The sequence below is a fragment of the Musa acuminata genome, chromosome BXJ2-9 (genome assembly GCF_036884655.1).
Source record: "Musa acuminata AAA Group cultivar baxijiao chromosome BXJ2-9, Cavendish_Baxijiao_AAA, whole genome shotgun sequence".
Taxonomy (NCBI): domain Eukaryota; kingdom Viridiplantae; phylum Streptophyta; class Magnoliopsida; order Zingiberales; family Musaceae; genus Musa; species Musa acuminata.
In genome coordinates, this window is record NC_088346.1 from 6,564,766 (window position 1) to 6,584,933 (window position 20,168).

A 20,168-nucleotide genomic window follows, 5' to 3' on the forward strand; every position below is an offset into this window, starting at 1 on the left:
GTCATTTTATATTCTGTTTAGGAAGCAGAATAATTTCAGCATATACACGAAAGGTTGATCAAATTGCAATTGGAATTCAACATTCGTTGGACTCACTGTTTTCTTCGAGGGAGCTAATTTTTGATGCTCTGTTTTAGTTCTCCATAAAATGCTGCGGAGATAACAGTTGTGCAGGGTCCATTACAGGCATCGTTTTTCTTCAGCTCAAAGGATCTGGGAGGTGCCTACTATATAATTGCCCTAGTGTTCTTCGGCTTCCTGGCACACAAGAAGCTGCAAGGTTCTCTAATCTTTTGCCTGTTCATCTTTTACTTTCTAGTTTTTTCGACAGTTCATCTTGTTGTGAATATGGCCTCTAGATGCCTTGCGGATTCACAACTTCATATTCGTACAGGAGCAACAGTGTCTACTTATATATACTTGCAATGGCCCCTCTTAGCATTGAACAATCAGTCTTTGTTCATAATGTTGAATGCAGAACTGTTTTATATCTCTCTGGTACATTGGTAAACTGTCCCTCTGTGGCTGATTCTTTTCTGTGCTGGTGGAATCAAGGATAATAGTGGCCAATTGAACAACAATTCTTTGCTGATGATGTCCAAGTCCAATTTGTTCTTTTAGCTGATGCAGTTTCTGCTTCTTGTGATGGTTGCTTTATGCAGTTGCAGTATGATTGGTGGCTTATGGTTGATGTCTACCAAAACATCAACGATATCTAATTATGATTTATCTCTACCAATTATCTTTTTGGCAAGATAATTAGTTTTGTCCACTGATGTCAGAGGTTCTTACTGTACTCTCTTGATTACATGATATATATTTTTTCCTTTTCTTTGGAGAAAAAGAAGCTTATGGTTGATGTCACAATGAAGTTTAATTTTGTTGATGTAAAGGTGGGCAATATTACCCCATTAATAAGTAGCAAGATAGACCACAATGGCGGGTGTACACTCCTCCAAACTCCTGCACAAACAATGAACAGAGATCACCAACTCCTGCACTAACTAAAGCTCCTCAACAGTAAGTGAACACTACCAAAAGCTTTCCATTACTGCTTTACGTGCATCATAATGAAGTTGACATGTCCGATGCTTCCAATTAATCTAGCATGACATTAGGTACATGTCTTACGCTTCTTCATTAGTTACATCCTAATCGAGCATGACAATAACTCTTACAGCGACCTAAGTTATGGAAGTCAGATCCGTGGCTTGTGCGTTACATGTATCATATATTCGAACAATGCATTCAAATGGTGACCAGGAGCATAATGGATTTTACCGAGAGATTCATATCCAAAAAAAATTGGTTGGATGCATACCTGAGACTCAGATTATTCAGGATGAACACTTTCTGCATTACTTGAATATATTTCTTTGACTTCAGAACCAAAAGAAATTGGGAAGATATGACTCAGTATGGTTAATTGTGTTATAATGGTAACTTCCCAAGTCATTGCATTGGACAATATAAGGACTTTCTCCGAATGCCAAGAGGCTCCATGTTTGCCGGCACTTGTTCCTTTGATGAGCTGCATGATAAGCTGATGAGAAAATGGAGAGACAGCAATCAATGGATGCATAAACTTGGGATGAATTGATCCGAGTAAGCCCCATTGATTCTGCAAAGAACTCATTCACTGACAAATCTTGGTCAGCTTCTCTAGTTCTTACACAACTTAGAAATACCATGTTATCTGAGGCAAATCCTGTGGCCTTTTTCGTCACTTCAATGGTTTACCATCACCTGGTATTAGCATGTTTCTCATATATAGACACAGATTCTGAGTGTCTTCAAATCCTATCCACTGTGGATAATGAATTGTCGCAATATCCAAACCGTTGTTGGGGATGAACAGTGTGCACAGCCTTGCTTCACCGTCGATCTCCAAAACTATATGGCTTTTTTCTTGAACATTCTTTGTGACAAACTCAGAAGTTATATTCATGTCTTCTCAAGCTCCCCCCACTTGCAATGTATAAATTGTATCTTTAGGTAAGTCCTGGCCTTCAATCCAACTTCTTCCAGGTTCCTTCTGCATTCCTCCATCCTTCATTATAGCTTGAACAGAAGCCTTTCTGTCCCACATACTCATCGAAGCATACATAGTCGATAAGGTAATATAAGGGGAAGGGTCCCTTGGTCTCATCTGCATTATTTTCTTTGCCACAAATTTCACAAGCTCTATATTTCCATGGATCTTGCATGATGCAAGCAATGCTTCCCAAATTAACTGGTCTGGCTCAAATGGCATTATGTTTATGAATTCCATGGCTTCGTAAAGCCTACCGGCACGACCAAATAAATCAACCATGCAAGCATAATGCTCCAACTTTGGCTTGAGGCCATATTCTGCGCTCATGACTCTGAAATATTGGCAGCCCTGTTCGACTAGACCCAATCGGCTGCAAGAAACTAGGACACCACTGAAAGTGTAGTCATCCGGTTGGATGGCTTCTTTCTGCATCTGACCAAATAGTTCTAAAGCTGCTCTCTCATGACCGTGCTGTGAAAATCCTGTGATCAAGGCGTTCCAAGAGACAACATTTCTATTAGTCATAGAATCAAAGAATCTCAACGCAAGTTCTATATGACCACACTTTGCATACATTGTTATAAGAGAGTTCTCAACAGAGAGGTCATCATCAATCCCGGTCTTTACAGTCCTGCAATGTATCTGCTCACCCATGGAAAGACTTGCAATTACAGAACATGCCCGAATGGCACCGGATACACAGTATATAGGGGGTTTAATTCCATCTTGAAGCATTTCTCGGAATAGGAGTATGGCTGGTCCTCCACAACCGTTCTGGCCATAGCAAGTCAACAGTGCAGTCCAAGATATGATATCTTTGTCTCTCATCAGCTGAAACACTATCTCTGCCTCTGTGATCTGATTGCATCTTCCATAGAGTGTAATCAGAGCATTGCAAAGTGATACATCAGACAAAAAATCATGTCTTAGAGCATAACAATGTATCTCTTCTCCTGCTTCCAGTTCTTCCATGGCTGAACAAGCTCCAATTACGCTTGCAATCGTAAAGGAGTCAACCGCTACCTTTTCCTCTATCATTTTGCGGAAGACATTGACAGCATCCAAGTTACATCCATTTTGCATGTAGGCAACGAGCAATGAAGTCCATGACACCACATCCATGTTCACCCTATCGGAAAGTCTGACCACTTCATCCAAACCACCACACCTTCCATACATTGCAATCAGAGCACTTCCCAACAGATCATCGATCTTGATCCCAAGCTTTACCATGCAGCCATGCACCTGCTTAGCTTGGCAAAGCCTTTTGGGTTCGTCAAGAATCTTGACCAGGCTAACAAATGTCATGTTGACAGGCCATATTCCCTTGCATATCATGTCCTTGAAGATCCCGAGTGCAGTTTCCCACAACCTGAGCTCACCGCTATTAGCCAAACAAGTGACGATGGAGGTCCAAGTAACTGCATCCCCATCAGACATCTGATTGAAGATTCTCAATGATTCATCAACCTTCCCACACTTGCCATACATGTCGATCAATGTGCCTGCTACAAACGTATCATTTTCAACTCCAAGTTTGATCGCAGTGCAATGCATTTGCAGCCCGACTTTTAGGTCCTTGGCACGAGCACAGCCTGCAATTACGTTACCAAGATTGCTTGCGTGAGGAAGAAGAAAGTTGTCACCCTCGCATCCACCAATGCTTCCCTGCAGGAGTTCTCTAAGCAAAGACACAGCATGTCTTAGATCGCCGGCTCGCGCGTAGCAAGAGATCATGGTCGACCAAGTGGCGACATTTGGTTGAGGGATTTCGTCGAGCAACTTGCGAGCATCAGCAGGCACTGAACTTGAAAGCCAAGTGTAGGCATGGAGAAGGCCGTTGCGGAAGAAGGTGGAGCACAGGCAACCAAGCTTGCAAGAGAGGCCATGAACTGCTCTTGGGTCTATACTTGCCCGGCACCTGAGATACCAAAACAGCTTATCTGGCAGGCTCATCGGTGCTATGGATTCCATTAGCTTACCGTGTCTGTGGAACGGATGCCATGGCCACTGCTGAGAACAGTCCCACAAGAAGGAATTTTTTTTTAAATTAAAAATAATATATATATATATATATATATTATATATAGTCACCAAAGTATGCTTCTTGTAGGACTGTTCTCAGCAGTGGAGACATGTCATAATTTTTCTTAAAAGATGCATCATTATTTTGGATATTGAGATGATATCTCTATCGACAGTCATCATAAGAAAGTATTCGTCGCCTGATATATTTATTCGATGTATCGAACTGAACCTGCCACGCTGAGATAAACTCTTAGAAAAGCCTGCTTGTCGATCTCAACCCTGCGTGGTCGAGCCCAACAATAAGCTGTTCGTGGCAGAAGGAAGGCGAAAAGGGCCGATCGTACGACCAGAAACCCCCGTCCTCTTCCACCGGAGGACGGCCGGGTGGGTGGGCTTCTTGTTCCGCCCTCTTCCGTGACGAATGGATCGGTATGGGTGGTTGAGATCCCTCGTTCCCCAGAGCAATTCGATCCCCAGGACCTTGCTCGTGGTTCTCCTCTTGTACTCCTTCACGTCGCAGTTCCTCCCGATCGAGCCCTACCTCGTCCCCTACCTCACCTCCGTCAAGAATTTCACCAATTACCAGGTATTGCTGCATCCGTTGCTCTCATAATATCGTCTTATTTCGCTTGGGATTAGGGTTGTTTGTTGCGTCGGTTGAGTTTTGGCAATATTCTCTCTGTGTGATGTGGTTCTTCTTTTGTATTTGCAGGTCGCAAATAGCATATTTCCTGTAAGTGTCTATGCTCAACTTATATTTACATTGATCATGGCGCCAGCGTGCTATTACCTTTCTCACAAACTTGTGATCACTTTAGGTAAGATTAGACAGTGTATCATTTTAGTATGCTTTATTTAAACAAAGAAGATTTGGATTTTGTCAATTGAATAACTGTCATTTTTACTTTGTAAGATAATATTATGAACAATAGAGCAAGTTATGTTTTAAGATAAGAATATTCTAAACATTATAACAAATAATGTCATAAGAACTATGCATTCTCAGCGACATCAGATCTGTTCTAGGCTTGTCTATATTTTAGTTAACTGAGAAAAAGAGAATGTTAGTGATACATGCCATTTGTGAGGCAAACTGTCAGTGAAAAATCTGATGGCCAAGAGGGCCAGGCTCCCAAAAAGTGCTTACAAAATGCTTTTTGAGGGCGGGTGCCAACTCATATACTAGTCAAAGTTAGATCCCAAAACGATTGTGGAACTAATTGGATTGGAGTGTACAATCTTCTCCATTTAAATTCTTAACATCCTTGTCAAGTCACACACATCAAATGTCAAACACAATGGATCTCTTCCAGGTGATGTGGGTTTTAATGTGCTTTGTCGGACTATGTTGTCTTCACTTTGGTGCTTGTGTTTTGCTGGATCTACTCTTCATCAGGATGCACAATGGGTCCCAGTATGGTTCACACCTAGGTTTCGAATCTCAATTGTACCAATTGGTATGGGTTGATATTAGCAACTAAGTATAGATATCAAAACATATAACTTGATATTGGAACAATATCATTTTTTATTATTTTATTCAATGATACATGGTGGTCCAAGTTGGTATGTCCTAGTATATTAGTTCCACACCGGTTCAATAGGTTACCAAAATCAGAACTGGATTGTGATTTAAATTCTTGGTCCAACACCACAAATGATTGTTGTTTTAATATCATATTTACCATGACACAAGCTCAATAGTCACATGGCTCAAGCTCCCATAAAGGAATACTCAAAAATGCTTTTTGGTGGTGGGTAACAACTTATATAATAATGAAAGCCAAAGCCCACATTTGAGATTGAGATACTACACTTAGTCCTTGCAATATGATGCATCATCTTTTTTCCCTTTCTATCACTTCGTCTTGCTTTTACCTTTTTGCATTTGTGGTCATCAGTGTGCGTGTATGCGTGTGTCAGTGTGTACATGCATGTGTGCTTTTGTGCATGCCAATAACTTGATTTGTGTATCCTAGAGAAGGGGAATTACTTGAGTCTTCGATTAATGTGAGAAATTGGATGTATTACTTCTTGATTTTTTTGTTACACTAAAATTTACATTTACAAGATACAAAGTAGTCAAATTGAGTAGTGACACAGACATGTTCAATTGTTTTAGTCCATGGTTGCTGTACTACCCAAGTTGGTACGGTACGGGGGACTGAGATGCGGATTGCCCGAGTCCCTGTTGGCATGCCCCAACATACCGTGTGTCAGTACACGTGTATAGACCGATGTGTACCATGTGTTGGTACACTGGTATAGATCAGTATGTACCGATCTGACAAATCTCTGAGATGACTTTGGTATCTGAAACGACGAACTCTGGTTTTAATCATACCTTGTAGCAATCAGCTTTTTTTTCAAAATTTCGTGCTTATTATGAGGACAGACAATGTGACCATTTATTGAACAATCTGTTAATTGTGCTCATAGTTTACTTATGCTTTCTTGAGCTCATATAAATTCTGAGTAACAAATTAACATTTTTATCATGTCAGTATTAAGTCATGTAACCGATTGTCTCTTTGAATTTCCTACATTCTCAATGATGATGACATTCTTTTTATTGGGATAATTTATCAATATTATCCAAGTCAATAAAACCAAATATCATTTTGAGACATTTTTGTCAACTATCCTCTTTGTTCATTCGTTCTTTGTATCCTTTTTTGTTTCTTGAAGTTATGTAAATGACAGTTGACAAATTGATACCCTTATCCTGTCAACATTAATTAAGTCAATGAAATCAAATATCTCAGTGACTATTTTACTCTCTTAATGTCAAAAACATGTCACTTTTTTTCTTTTTTATCTCTGTCTAAACCCTGCTGATCGAGATGCTACAATTTTAGGGGCTTTTGGACTATTTTTAACGTATTTGATGGCATGGTATGGGCAGTCACTTATAGCAATGCAAATTATGCAGGTAAATCCATTTAACTAGTTCAGCATGACATTAACATTCGATATAAATTGTAACATTCTTCCAAGTCAGGTACATATAAGAAGTTTGCTCGTAATTGGCTAAACAATCTGTTACGCAACTCACAAATCTGCAAACCAAAATTTATCTGTTTATGGTTTTTTGATTGATCTTGATCCTATCAGCAGGGTTTGACATGTTGGTGACTTCAACTAGTGCCTATATGCCGTACTCTCTCTTTTCTAGGAATCTATTCTGATGAGAAGGTTGCATGTTTAAAATCCTTTTTGTCCTTATAAAAGTCAAACAATAATTCTAGTCACACTGCACATCCTGTGCCAGGGGGTGTTTGACATGAACATGTTCTACTGATGTCAAAAATTCTACTGATGATTTTGGTAGAATTATAGTTTGTTGAAATGTTGTAATAATTTTACCATGTCATAGCTTCATGTAAATGGGCCCCGCAAAGTTTGTGATCACAAATGTATTCTTTTACCTGATAGACTTTGCATTTCACTGATTTTTTAATCTCCTTGCTGCTAGGTCATATATGGATTTGGGACATCAGCACGTTTGGTCTTTTCCTCATATAATTTTCTTCTTGTAGCAGAAGAAGAATATCAAACAATGGTAGAGTTGTCTGCTTATTGTGCATTTGCTATTCCCTGCCAGCTTTTCCAGTTTATAAACAAGGAAAAAGATTACTCCATACAACAGTCTTAAAATTGCTTTATTATTGCTATATATCTTGAAATTGCTACATTGATGCTATATGTACAATGTTCTTTTGCTAGCTACATAATTGTAGTATTTAGATCTCACCACCTAAAGGTTGGTACCACTTGACTATCTTTATAGGGTAACTCTCATTTCCTATTTGGCCTTTTGTCCTCAAATCTGGTTAAAAAAACCACAAAACTTAGGATATTTCTTTCTTCTATCTGTATATATTTAATCAGATTAAGATCTGTTTTTGATCCTCAAGCTGATAAAAAAGGTTTTACAATAGGTAACAGTTGGTTTTGTTCTGAAGTTATTTCAATCTTGACTATAAACCCAAATGGGTCATGTCTTGGATGAGGACATTAGTAATAGGCTTTTACAACTGAAGCCAACTTGAGATCATGTGACAAGCACCTGAGAGAAGTCCATTAATGCGAAGGAAAAATAATAAAAAATCAATAGTAGTTTACAATTAATTGTATAAATGGCAGTTATATGTATCACTAGTGGCTTTTATGCTTAAGTAACATTTACCCAATAGTCTAGTAGGTTTGCTGTGGCTCTTTGCTTAACTTTGTTTTCTTACTTGTATGAAATTATGGATCTTAATTTGTTCTTTGTTATTACATATGTTGTTTATCTTATCTTATTAATTGTGGTTCATTGTGAATTATGGATCTTGTTTATTGGCGGCTAATTGCACTTATTTTCTTTTTTTATGTTGCAGACCAGTTTAACTCAAACAGTTTCACTTTTGTCCTTCGTTTTGGCTTCTGAATTGGGTATGCTAGTGTGGCTATATATTGGATAATTGACTCCAGAAAATATTGGATATCTAGTATTAATTTTCTTATAACTCATAGTCATCATGTGTTTGGGAATCAACTTTATTTTGTTCATTTTTTAAAAGTTTTAGTTGATAATGATTGCACACTGTGCATGTTGTTGCAGTTCTCTCGAAAATAGTAAATCTTGCATTGATTATATCAGCATCCTTGAAATATATTTCTGTTTGATATACATCAGTTAGTGTATATCTCGTATATTCTACCAGGAGATAGCTTAATTATCTTGAATTACACCTATTATAGAAATTTGGGATTATTTCCCTCCATAACTTACATTTGATGTCAGCCATGCCGATTGAGACTTCTGGCATGGCCCATGCGAGAAAGCTATTGGTCTGCAGCACACTGATCTGTCTCAAAGAGCTGGCATGTGGTTTAATCAAAATTTGATATGTGCAGCTGCTGAGAGGCAAAATATGGTTCTTAAATTTTCTTTTATCGTGCCAAGATAAATGGAACCTTTCATGCCAAAAAAGCCATTGAATGACTAACAAGTGTTGAAAAAAAGGAACCTATATTATTTTAGGCTCTTGAGGATGATAGCAAGATTTTACAACATCCTTACATTGATAATCAAGGAAATTGCACTTCCTGGTACAAACTTGGATATGGTATAATATCAAGTAGTGGATTTTGATTTGTTGTCAATCTTAATTCAGTAATTCTCTTGATTAGAGAGCTTATTTGAAGTTCTCAAGATTCCGGTGCCTTCAATTTAGCTTGATATAGTTGAAGGATTGTTGTAGTCAAAGACCTTTCTTTTCTTTTTAAGTTGTTCAATTAGTCGGCAAATAATTTACATATTAGACAGGCTATTAGCCAGTAAAAGTGGATCCTTCTTTATTTTTAAAATATAAAAAACATACAGCTTTCCTACCATCACATGGTTAGGGTCCTTGCAAGCATATTTAAAGAGAAAAAAAGGAAATTAGGTATCTAACTCTGGATTTGTAGGATTGTCTCTATAATTTTTTTATTTTAATAATGGGTTATTGACCAAAGAATTTTGTTATTTTTTATCTTTCATTTTCTCTTCTATTTTCTTCTGTTCATTCTTATTCTCCTTATTCTGGATGATTTTTCCCAGCTCATCTCTACCAGTTTCAGTTCCATACTATATTTTGCATATAAAAGCATGTCTACCATCTGTTCTAAACACAGTCTTATGCAGGAACTGGGTGGCTTTTCAAGCATTATTAAATTAGGATTTATTACATATATTGTTTAGCTGAGTGTCTGAGCCTGAGATTGATTGGACAAAACTGTTCTGTTGTTTTCATATGTAAATATTGTTACTGTATCTATTTAAGTTTCTAATGTCAGAAAATTTGAGCAGTGTTTGCTCAATCGAGGTTGGAAGCTGATGTGCTGAAAGTTTCTTTTTTTTTTTTTGTTTATTATGATAGGTCAGTTTCTTGCCCTTAAAGAAGCTGCGTACGAGATATTCTTTATTATCTCGCTCACTGCGGTATGTATGCATGGTTGTTCTGACCATTTAGGCTATAGAAGTAATTATGAATCATGTAACTATGCTTATTTTCTCCTTATTCTTTGCATATTTCCTTTATTCCCACCATCAGTAACTTTTCTTTCTATGGCTGTAGCTAGGTGTTTGTTGCACCTCAACATTCCTTTTGCCCACGGATCATTCTTTGAGCTCTTTGCCTTCTCTGACTATACTTTGGCATCCAAGTGAGGTAAATGTTGTGGATTTTTTCATCATTTTGTCTTTATCCTTTTAATATATGATTTCTAGTGCAATAAAAAAAATTAATTATTTTGATGATGCGAATTCTCTAGGTTGCACCTCTGTGACCTATGAAACTAGTGTTTGTATTACTTGAAAAAGTCTATTTAGAGAGAAGGCTACATACATTGAGCGGCCCATGAGCCTAGACTTATTTGTTCAAGCTGTAGGTCGTAGGAATTAGGAAATATGAATAAATATGGTCTTAAGCAAGGTTCTGAATACTATACTGTACCGGTGTACCAATCAACTATCGGTACGATACGTATCGATTATACCGAACGTACCAACATATGATACACTAAGGTATACCGATGTACTATCCATACCGGTCCTTTATCGGACCAGTACATACCGCCCATACCGCGCAGTACGATACGGTATTGCAAACCATGGTCTTAACTCTTAAGTAATATTTTCTGAAACTTCTGCTAACCGAAAAGTAATGTGTTGAACTAAAGCCTATTACAATTTACTGGGTTTTAAAATTTCTTCTGTTAAGCATTACTGTGAAATGCATGGCCCTTTAAGAGTTAGGGTACCTACCCTAGTTTTTACACATGATAATATGATTACAATTTTTTTTATGACGTGTACACTATCATTATTTCTCCAACTTGCTTTGCCAAGATATACTGCATCATTTAGGTCTCTACAGGTAGCCATTTATTGGTACATCCTGAAGGGTACTAGGAGGTGTTTTCTATGCTAATTGGGAACGAGTACAGCCTGTGCTTTGAAGATCAGCACTCAAAAAACGATGAAGAGGAGGAAACTTTCCTCTCCAAACAAAATTAGACCTTGACAGTCTCACAAATCTAACGATCCAATTTGTGCATGTATTAGCCTCCCTAAACTGGTGGGAGAGCTTTACATGCTCAAAACAAGAAAAAAGTGAAAGATGCCGTTATCCAATTTCTACAACTTGCTTTGCGAAGTAATACTGCATCATTCAGGTCTACTGTTTATCGGTAAATCATGAAGGGTACTAGGAGGTGTTTTTCTATGCTAAGTGGGACATCCATTCACCCATTCCTTTTAGTTGATCATTCATTTCATTACATAATGTTTGCATGTTAAACAATTTATTCTGAGGATTACATAATTGTTAAAGGCAATATTTTCTGTTTAAGGTTGAAAGAAAATTGCTTGCTTGCTATGGCAATGTTGCCCCATCATGACTTAGGTTCCAAGGGATCCCAAAAATAATTTCTTTGCATGTAGTGATAAGATTATGCAGATATGTTTCTCCATAGGATATAGATTGGCTGGAGTCTCATGCACTTGGCCTCCTTTTAAATATCTTTTGTGAAAATTCTATTTGCAATCTCTTTTTCCGGGAGAACTCAAATGTTGAACAATAAGCAAAATAGGGATTAATATATCAGATTTTAGTCACTTGCAAGATATTCATTTAGAAAGCATTTATGTTAGTTGGGTGCCAAAAATGATGTCTCAGTGGTGTTGCATTAAGTACAACTATTTTCTCTGTTTATGAGTTCAACATTACTCTTGTAAAGGTAATAAAAGATATCATGGCATATGATCAGCTCTTGATTGAGATATCTGTACATAGTTGTATACTTGTATTACATAATATTCCCTTTATCTGTCCTTTTGAGTTTAATACTGCCTTATAATCAACTCTTAACTGAGTCATTCTATTAAAAAAAAGCTTAATTGTAACGGAACTGTCTTCAGGATCAGTTGTATTGCAGAATAGTCTAAATCGGTGATTCTGTATTGGACTTCCTATTAAATCCTTTTTTACCAAACAATTTTTTTTCACTGACATGGATGACCTTTTTGGAATTCGTAAACAGGGATGGAATGCTAAACTGAAGGAAACATGGAATGGTCAGAGTTTAAAGATTCTGTCTCTGTGGTCAGTACTTCTGTATTTGCAGCTTAACAGATACTTATAGGTCTAAACGAATTTTAAAGGAAAACAACTTCCTTGACTTGACCATGAGACAATAAGCAAACCAGTTTGCATCCCTGAAAGATGTTAAAGAGGCAAAATCATGCAAGTATTTATTTCACACTTAATTGATTCCTAGCCGAAACCCTGACAAGATTTTGCACATAAGGAACCATAGGCCGTGAAGGCCATGATTACTATCAGAAAACTGATTTCTAATTTCTTTCCATTTTTAAAATTTGTTTTTCAGCTGATTTCTTCACAGAAAAATATATGAAGTCATTTTCATACCTCTCTTTCTCTGTCCCTCAACTACTCTTCACTGATGTTAGGAATGATGGCAACCATAGTGATAGCAGCATTGTCAATGGTGTCATCATGATGTTGGTGTTGGTGTTGGTGGTGGTGGTGGCAACAAAAGTGGTGATTGTAGGCTCAATGAAAAGCTTAGGGAAATTGGCTTTTGTTTTTTCTTTATACAAAGATTCAGAAATTTGAAAAACCTTTTATAAGTAAGCATTCCCAATATGTTGATAGTTTTTTGTTGATCGGCTGATGTCTAGCATACATGAATGGAGTTCAAGACTAGTGAAGCTGATTTGAAGGAAGATGAAACAATTCGATAATGAAAAACATAGAGAAGAACAATAATATTGTGCTTGCTGAGAGGTTTCAGTGTTTAGTTTTCTACAATGGAAAACAAAATTCATTAGGTGGTAATGCATAATAATGACTTGATCTAATAAATTCATTTGTCTAACCTCAGAGTTTATAGGTAGTTGATGGAAATGGGTGCCAAAATCGTCAGAATAACTTGTCCATGCCCGAAATACTCTTTAATGAAACAGCTAGATGTTTGTTATATGCACTGATCATTCTTGTTTCACATGGCTCCTTTTTTGCTTTCCAGGTGGGCAGTTGCATTTGCTGGGATATCGTTGGTACAAAATTATGGAACAAACCTCTTTGATGCTATTGATCCACAATCCAAATTTAATGGCCATATTCTTGCAGTATCTGAAGCAGCAGGAAGTCTTGGTTCTTATTATGCCATTTATATTGATAAGTTTGCAGATAGATCACGCCAATTAATTTATCTACTCGGATCAGCATTTATGGGTATTCTTTGCATTAGCTTGGGAGTTTATGCCAATATTTGGGGAGCATATGTTTTTTATGTGACAATTTGTGCAATCTACCGAACTTTTGCTTGCCTTGTGAGTGTGCAATGTGGACGTCTCCTACAAAATGGACAATTTATCCTCCTATTCTCAATTAATAATTTTGCGGGGCTTTTAATTGAGACATTACTTCAAGCGGCAGTTGTAAGTATAGACAGTTTATCTTTTCTTTCTAATGAAATGTTGACCTGCTTTGTTTGAACACTTAAAATTGGTACGAGTTTCAGAAGTATCAGAAAGACGAGTTACAAAGATGAATATATAGTGGCACAAGTGTATGATGTTTCATATACAATCTTACATTCTATGTAGATGTCTTTGTATTGAGTGGAAGTGGAAATTTGAATAAATACTACAAATATGTCCTCTATATAAAAAACACACAGCATCACTAGCTTGTAGCTCATAATCTGTTCTTTAAATAGTCGTGAATAATGTAGATCTTGATCAATTTCACATTACATTATTTTTGAAGAATTGTCCGGAAAAGCAGCCGAGCAAAAAGCTCGTGATCGTTCAACATTTTTTTGTTGATTCAATAAATATATGAGAACTAAGTTGGTGTATTAATACATTGATTACTTTTCATTTATAGATGACTTGAAAATTGTTCTAATGCAGGAACTATCTGGTCTTTCAATATTCTCGCAGTTCATTGCCTTTTCTGGATTGTTCTTTGTTGCAACAGCTATTTTTATTTGCTTTTCATACATCGACAACGGAAGAGATACGTCACATATGTATATGATACCAGAACCTGAACCCGAGTAAATTCTGAGTGATTGTGTCCCACAAGCTGGGTGATGCAATTTGGGGGAGTTGAAACTAGCTAAACTTCCCTCTGATAGTGTTGTTGACTTGGGGTAGAGTGGTGAACAGAATTTGGAAGTCATTGTGCTATGCATTTGTTTGACTGCTTGGAGTATCCAAGTGTTCAAGCATGTTATATGATCACTATAATTTTTTTTACCCTTCGGTTAATTTGTCTTTGTACGATTCTTTCACATGATCTTGTTTGTAAACAGTTCTATATGAAACAGAGCTACAGAGAGAAGTTACAGAGATATGCAGAAAATTCAGATTGTATATCAACTCTTCGTTTGCATTCGGTAACGAGTTTATTTTGATGCAGCTGCAATTCAAATGTTACTACCAGGGCACATTTTTCTGAGAATCAAATTTAACAAACGAGCATGCATTTGCACAGATTTGGTTAATGAGACTCTTCTTGATAGGTTGCAGGCAACAAGGGTTGAAATGTTAGCTTTGTGGTTGATTCTGTTGAGTTGAATTAGCACTCAGTATTGGAATTTGTAACACATCACCTCCAACTTCTAATTAAGTGCTTATTTCTAATGTTTGGTGGGCTAATTATAGTTAGTTATCTTTACTATGAAATATCTAGGCTTATTTATCCAAATTTTATTGGTTTTATTACATAAAAATAAAAAATAAAAAGATAATTTTAATATTTTAATTGATGATAATGGACGTTGGTGATGGCAGATGACGATATTGTTAGAGGTTGTGGGTTGTTATTGTAGATGAGAATAGCAGCGATAGATGATAATAGTTTTGCATTTATATCGATACCAATTGTTCGATAATTGCATCAGCATTAATGTAAATGCAGAATGACGTCGCTTTACATTTACATCAATGTTGATATAAATGTTGAGTGGTTCTTTTGTCGCTTAGCAACTATGTCGATGTTTGACGCCAATTGCTTGATACTTTCATCGGCGTTAATGTAAATGTAGAGAGAAGTCGTTCTACATTTGCATCAATGTTGATATAAATGTCGAATGGTTTTTTCGTTGCTTAGCAACTATATCGACATGGATGTAAAATAACCCTCACCTCTAATCGCAGCTCTCTTCATTCACAATAGTCTCTCACGACCTCCAATGACATCGTCATCCGCCACCATCGACACTACCAACTAGAATATTAAAATTATCCTTTTATCTTTTATTTTCATATTTTTATTAGTAAAATTAATGATGTTAGATAAATCAACCTAAATATTTTATTTTCATAATTATAAAAATATTAATATAATTTTTTTAATTGTAAAGATCCTGATGTTAAAGATAACTAATTATATGAGATAATTTATAATTAGCCCATTCTAGGAATACTTATCATGCTTAAGCAAGTTGTCCTGTTCTGTTCTCCTCTTTTCAACTCAATATTTGACTCTGTGGTAATGCCATTCATATGATATTGCGGCGATGCATAAAACCTGGAGACTCCAGCAATTACGACTAATGCATTCATACGTAGCTTGTTATGTGCACAGAGACAAATGGGTTGATGGTTTTCTATAGCCATTTACATCACTCCCCATCAGAAGTGACTGTGGGTATGCAAACCACCTCCAAAAACAAAAAAAAACATTTGGTATTTATCATCTCAATGATGAAGTCAAAACAATTTATGCCTGGACAGCACAATCAGATGAATTAAATGATGCCTCTTCCATGGTACATGCATCCTAGATTAATCTTTGGACCTGCAATACATCCAAAGTGATTTCAGCTTATTGAACTATTGATGTGCATAAAATAAAATTTCCAGTTTCTTAGCAGAGTACTTCATAAGCTGTCAATTACTCGGTCCTTCGACAAGTTATCGACGACTTCTACTCCGTCATTTGAGGCAATTATCACAGTGCATCTGCAGAGTAGACAAAAGGTATTATCCTTGCCTCTCCAGATAATATAGACAGATACTGATTAATAATCTTGAAGGTATTAGAAAAGAAGCATTAGAATTCATTACTGAATCATTGACTTGCCTAAGTTTAATAATTGTAATTTGTAACTTATACTGAACTTAATGCACTAATACTTTGTTTGTCAATCTTAGTTTATATTCTGCAGGAAGTTAATCTTCTAGTGTCTAATAACAATATATATGTATCAACTTGTATTTGAGTTGGGAAAAAGAGAACTATCAAGACCATAAATCTTATAATTCATAAGGATCAAAGAGAACTAACGGAATGCCACATATTATTCCATGGTCCACAACACCGTCAATTTGGTCCAGGCTTTCTGCTACTTGTCCTGTAAACAATGGAACTAAAAGTCAAGATGGGCAGACATCATAAAATTCTCTGCATATTCTAATTAGTTACGATAACAATCATGACATGGGGAAACATAGATGATAAAGCTACCATCAACAAATCAGATTATTTATATTTTACTAAACAAACACAGCAATCAGTTTCCAAAACCTATCCATTTAGTTTTATGGAATGGCAAATGTAGCAATCTCGGTGCTTCGATGCATGTACTTCTATTATCTGATTCTTAGTTATTTCTCTAAGCTCACCTATGAAATTCCACAACCAGACCTTGATTAATTGTTTCTCATGTACTTTACATATAAAATAAAGATGTTATAGCTGTTGCATCTTTATTTTTTTTCCCATACTATCCACCTATAGAGGACTATAACAAATATATCATACTTTCCTTACTCCCAGCAGTAGTATATAGTTATATGATCCCAATGATTGCAATTTCATGTTAGTTAACAGTTCCCACTATTGAAATATAAAATTCAAAACCATAATAAATTTTTAGATGTACACAGACTTAACAACACTGATTATAAGAAAATTAATTAAGAAAAAAAGTGAGGCTTGCTTACGTTGATTCTTTACCTAGATCAAGTATAGGAGATGTGAAAATGACATCAAGAACATGGTGTCCTTCTCTAGTAACCAATGGGAAGTCACCCCCCAGTGGACCTGCATCGCCAGATGATGGTCTTCTCCATACCTTTACAATAACCCCAGAAGATAAGAACAAATCTTGCATCAAGAGTAGCATGTTCAAAAGATATTTTGACTACCAATGCAGAAAAAAAACATCAAGAAGGTTGATGGATAGGAAATAGCAAGCAGGTTATGCCATTTTTGTATTTTAAGGCAGTCATCATATAAGATCACCCTTATTGTTCTTTCCATTTCTTGTAGTTTTTTAAAGAAGTGCACGGAAGCAAACCTCAGCATCTCCAAGAAACAAATCATCTATTTCTTCAGCAGTCTCCAGCCAATTACCCTGACAACAAACACTAAATCTTGTTGGTGAAACTGATAGTGCACAGATATAGTGCATCTTTGCTAATGAACTGAAGGATAACATACACTATTAACCAAGACTGGAATAGATCCATCAAGATCACTTGTGTATTGATTCTCAGCAACAATGAAAGCAAGTCCACTAGCTGTTTTCACAATTGACTGCATAATGAAGCACAACAACATCACCACAAATATCAATATCATGAACACAAGTTTAAAAACTCCTATAAAATGCTTGCAGATGTATGAATTACCAGCTAAGGCCACATGATTCATTATCATGGTGGAAGATGCCTTGAAATGCAAAGAGACAACGTACCTTTTCTTCAATTATGGACTCCCCACCCTCAAATTTTCTCCGTCCAATTATAGCGGTTAGTGTACTCTCTTCAATCAAATCAGCATCATCAAATGCAAAATCAATCTGCATAAAAGCTAGAAGATTATCAGTTTTTTCAATCTACTTCACTAGTATGGAATTTTAGACCATAGTAAAGAAATATGAGAGGAAGTTCTAATGGTCCATTAGAGAATAATCTAAAACATGAAAATACTCACTACAACCAACACAAAAACAACCAACATATTTGACAATAAGAATGTATGCACACTTGAAGATTCTCTTGGTAGTTGTTCAGTGGAATTCCTGCTTTTGCTGCTTCGCTTGCACTGGAAACAGAACTGCAGAATGAAGGCACCATAATACAAGATGAGCAGCAGCAATTCAAACAGATGGGACAAAGGAATTATGATTATATTTATAGATAAAATTGAGTAACGATAAGGTACAGACTAATATCAGATCATTACTGATGAAACTATGTGAGTATCACTGAATGTATAAGAGTCATCAAGGCCATCAGAAAGTATTTGTGTGGAACCATAATGTTTCTCAGGTTTTTATATTTATTAGATACCTCATTAAAAAGTTCTAAGCTGGACAAGAAACAAACATGTTATCCTTTATATAATAATTTTTCCTATATTATGAATAAATTGGGTTATAATGCATTGTGACCCTATCTTTTGTATAGCCTAAGGTTTAAAAATAAATGTCAACAGGACTCACTATTTTACAGTATCCTTCATCTAGAAAAGCATTTGATCTTTTTCTTGTTGTCTTGCTTTTTTCCACAATTTCTTCATTTCTTTTCTGTTGTTGGTGAGCAAGACCCCATCACCCATCCTTATGCATGAAGGATCAGAGGCCCAGTTTGTATCCCACATACGTTGTGTATGACATCTACTTTTTGGAACATTCCGACCATCCATCAAACAACATCTCATATTATGTATTCCAAAGGTTTATGCTTTATGGAATTAAGATTAAGTCGTGAAACATTAGAAAGCCCTAATAGCATCTTGGATATCCCTACCTAATTCCCTTGACCGTGGTGTTGTAGCAACTTGAATCGCATGAAACCTAACATGCCATTAAATGAAGGTGAAGAAAGGAGGAGCAGAATGTCTCACGTGGGGACTCCTACAATGCCCTTGAGAGCTCCCTCGCGCAGCCGCTGGCCCAGATACTTTATAGCCAAGCCGGAGGCGCGTCCCGAACCCAACCCAACCACCATGCCGTTTCTCACATACTCATCCACCTGCCCATCGATCGCATCAGCCCCCGTGGTCGATCAAAACATGCAAGGGCATTTCTACAACTTTTTCCGCCTCACCGTAACTTTTGCAGCCTGGAGGAGGTCGGGGGCGCAGGCCACGGGAGCCGTCGCGCGCGCGAGCAGTCTGGGGCTTCCGATCGGAGACGAATGGAGGCTGGAGGCAACCGACCGGGTGATCCAGGGGCGGCGGAGGGCGAGGTGTGGAGCGCCGGTAGGCGAGGCGGAGAAGGAAGCGCTTGTGATGGCGCGAGCCATTTGCGTTGCCGTCGCAATGGTATTATCTTTTCTTATCCCCTTCCCCTCTTTCCCTCCCTCGGCCCATTGGGCGGGTCGGGTGGAGAAAAAGGTGGGGCCGTCTTCTTTGGATTCGGGCTCGAAAGCGGACTCGGTGATCCGCCAACCCGTTAGCAACTCAATGTTAGGACTTAAAAATTACATATTATTGCTAGTTAGATCTCTTTTAATATCAGACTTAAAAATTTTACATTAAAATCTTTATCAAAAATGAATATTTAATCCTATTTATCATAACGCTATCGATTTTATCGATGAAAGATATAGTACATAATAGCATATGCATAAATAATACGAAGATGATGAATAAAAAGATAATTTTAATGGTACTAACAAACGGTGGTGCCATATGTGATTATTGTGATGGTGGCCGATAATAACAATGCGATGGTCAATTTTGTTAATGTCGATTCGAGCATTGATGACGAGGAGAAAAAAAAGATAGAGTGATAAGACATCTATGTTGGTACCAAAAGAGGGAGGTGAGGCATCTGTGTCCGTGCTGCATCGTTCTGTCTCCTCTTCCTCCTTTGATATCGTTCCACATCTACGTCGATACCGGAAGAGGAAGAGGAGGTAGGTGAGGCTATCACCATGATGACATGCTCAAATCCTTAGATGGTTGCTTCGTTCAGACATGGGATGGGTTCGAGGAAAGGATGATGGGTGACAAGAATGAGGGAGAGGTTGCAAGCGAGCTCGGCGAAGAGGCACACTTGCTTTGAGCTTTTGAGTATTAGT

General features: G+C 37.1%; 3 protein-coding genes across 5 annotated transcripts; 1 reads left to right on the top strand and 2 right to left on the bottom strand.

Annotated features, from left to right (window-relative positions):
* Positions 1 to 570: 570 nt before the first annotated feature.
* On the bottom strand, positions 571 to 4,139 carry LOC103997497 (pentatricopeptide repeat-containing protein At4g21300-like). The gene is made up of 2 exons (XM_009418744.3): positions 1,322 to 4,139; positions 571 to 963 (listed from the first exon to the last, which is right to left on the bottom strand). Exon 1 carries the CDS (start codon positions 4,007 to 4,009, stop codon positions 1,955 to 1,957), a length of 2,055 nt encoding a protein of 684 aa, XP_009417019.3. The 5' UTR covers positions 4,010 to 4,139; the 3' UTR covers positions 571 to 963; positions 1,322 to 1,954.
* A 114-nt stretch (positions 4,140 to 4,253) lies between these two features.
* On the top strand, positions 4,254 to 14,546 carry LOC135622856 (uncharacterized). The gene is made up of 10 exons (XM_065125107.1): positions 4,254 to 4,649; positions 4,776 to 4,881; positions 6,922 to 6,995; positions 7,539 to 7,625; positions 8,446 to 8,500; positions 9,973 to 10,034; positions 10,171 to 10,263; positions 12,137 to 12,198; positions 13,145 to 13,559; positions 14,037 to 14,546. Exons 1-10 carry the CDS (start codon positions 4,485 to 4,487, stop codon positions 14,184 to 14,186), a joined length of 1,269 nt encoding a protein of 422 aa, XP_064981179.1. The 5' UTR covers positions 4,254 to 4,484; the 3' UTR covers positions 14,187 to 14,546.
* Positions 14,547 to 15,668: 1,122 nt separating this feature from the next.
* LOC135622857 (probable ribose-5-phosphate isomerase 4, chloroplastic) lies at positions 15,669 to 19,430 on the bottom strand. Of its 3 annotated transcripts, none has more exons than XR_010491183.1 (10): positions 19,191 to 19,430; positions 18,988 to 19,115; positions 18,126 to 18,195; positions 17,834 to 17,938; positions 17,578 to 17,673; positions 17,435 to 17,491; positions 17,079 to 17,209; positions 16,420 to 16,486; positions 16,012 to 16,094; positions 15,669 to 15,930 (listed from the first exon to the last, which is right to left on the bottom strand). XR_010491183.1 is itself a non-coding variant. In XM_065125108.1 (10 exons), the coding sequence occupies exons 1-9, from the start codon at positions 19,386 to 19,388 to the stop codon at positions 16,013 to 16,015; spliced, it is 921 nt and encodes a 306-aa protein (XP_064981180.1). In that variant the 5' UTR covers positions 19,389 to 19,428; the 3' UTR covers positions 15,669 to 15,930; position 16,012. The 3 variants fall into 3 exon arrangements, 2 of the variants coding, with proteins under 2 accessions (XP_064981180.1, XP_064981181.1); XM_065125108.1 differs by having other exon boundaries at positions 17,092 to 17,209; positions 19,191 to 19,428; XM_065125109.1 differs by having other exon boundaries at positions 15,838 to 16,094; positions 17,092 to 17,209; positions 19,191 to 19,429.
* Between the last annotated feature and the right edge of the window lie 738 nt (positions 19,431 to 20,168).

Excerpts from the sequence above, each read along its gene's own strand:
- LOC103997497 (XM_009418744.3), bottom strand. The coding sequence starts at position 4,009 with ATGGAATCCATAGCACCGATGAGCCTGCCAGATAAGCTGTTTTGGTAT.
- LOC135622857 (XM_065125108.1), bottom strand. The coding sequence starts at position 19,388 with ATGGCTCGCGCCATCACAAGCGCTTCCTTCTCCGCCTCGCCTACCGGC. Across the intron at positions 19,116-19,190 it reads TCCAGGCTGCAAAAGTTACG|GTGGATGAGTATGTGAGAAA; the intron begins GTGAGGCGGAAA and ends ATCGATGGGCAG. Across the intron at positions 17,492-17,577 it reads TTCCAGTCTTGGTTAATAGT|GGTAATTGGCTGGAGACTGC; the intron begins GTATGTTATCCT and ends GTTTGTTGTCAG.
- LOC135622856 (XM_065125107.1), top strand. The coding sequence starts at position 4,485 with ATGGATCGGTATGGGTGGTTGAGATCCCTCGTTCCCCAGAGCAATTCG. Across the intron at positions 4,882-6,921 it reads CAAACTTGTGATCACTTTAG|GGGCTTTTGGACTATTTTTA; the intron begins GTAAGATTAGAC and ends CTACAATTTTAG. Across the intron at positions 13,560-14,036 it reads CATTACTTCAAGCGGCAGTT|GAACTATCTGGTCTTTCAAT; the intron begins GTAAGTATAGAC and ends GTTCTAATGCAG.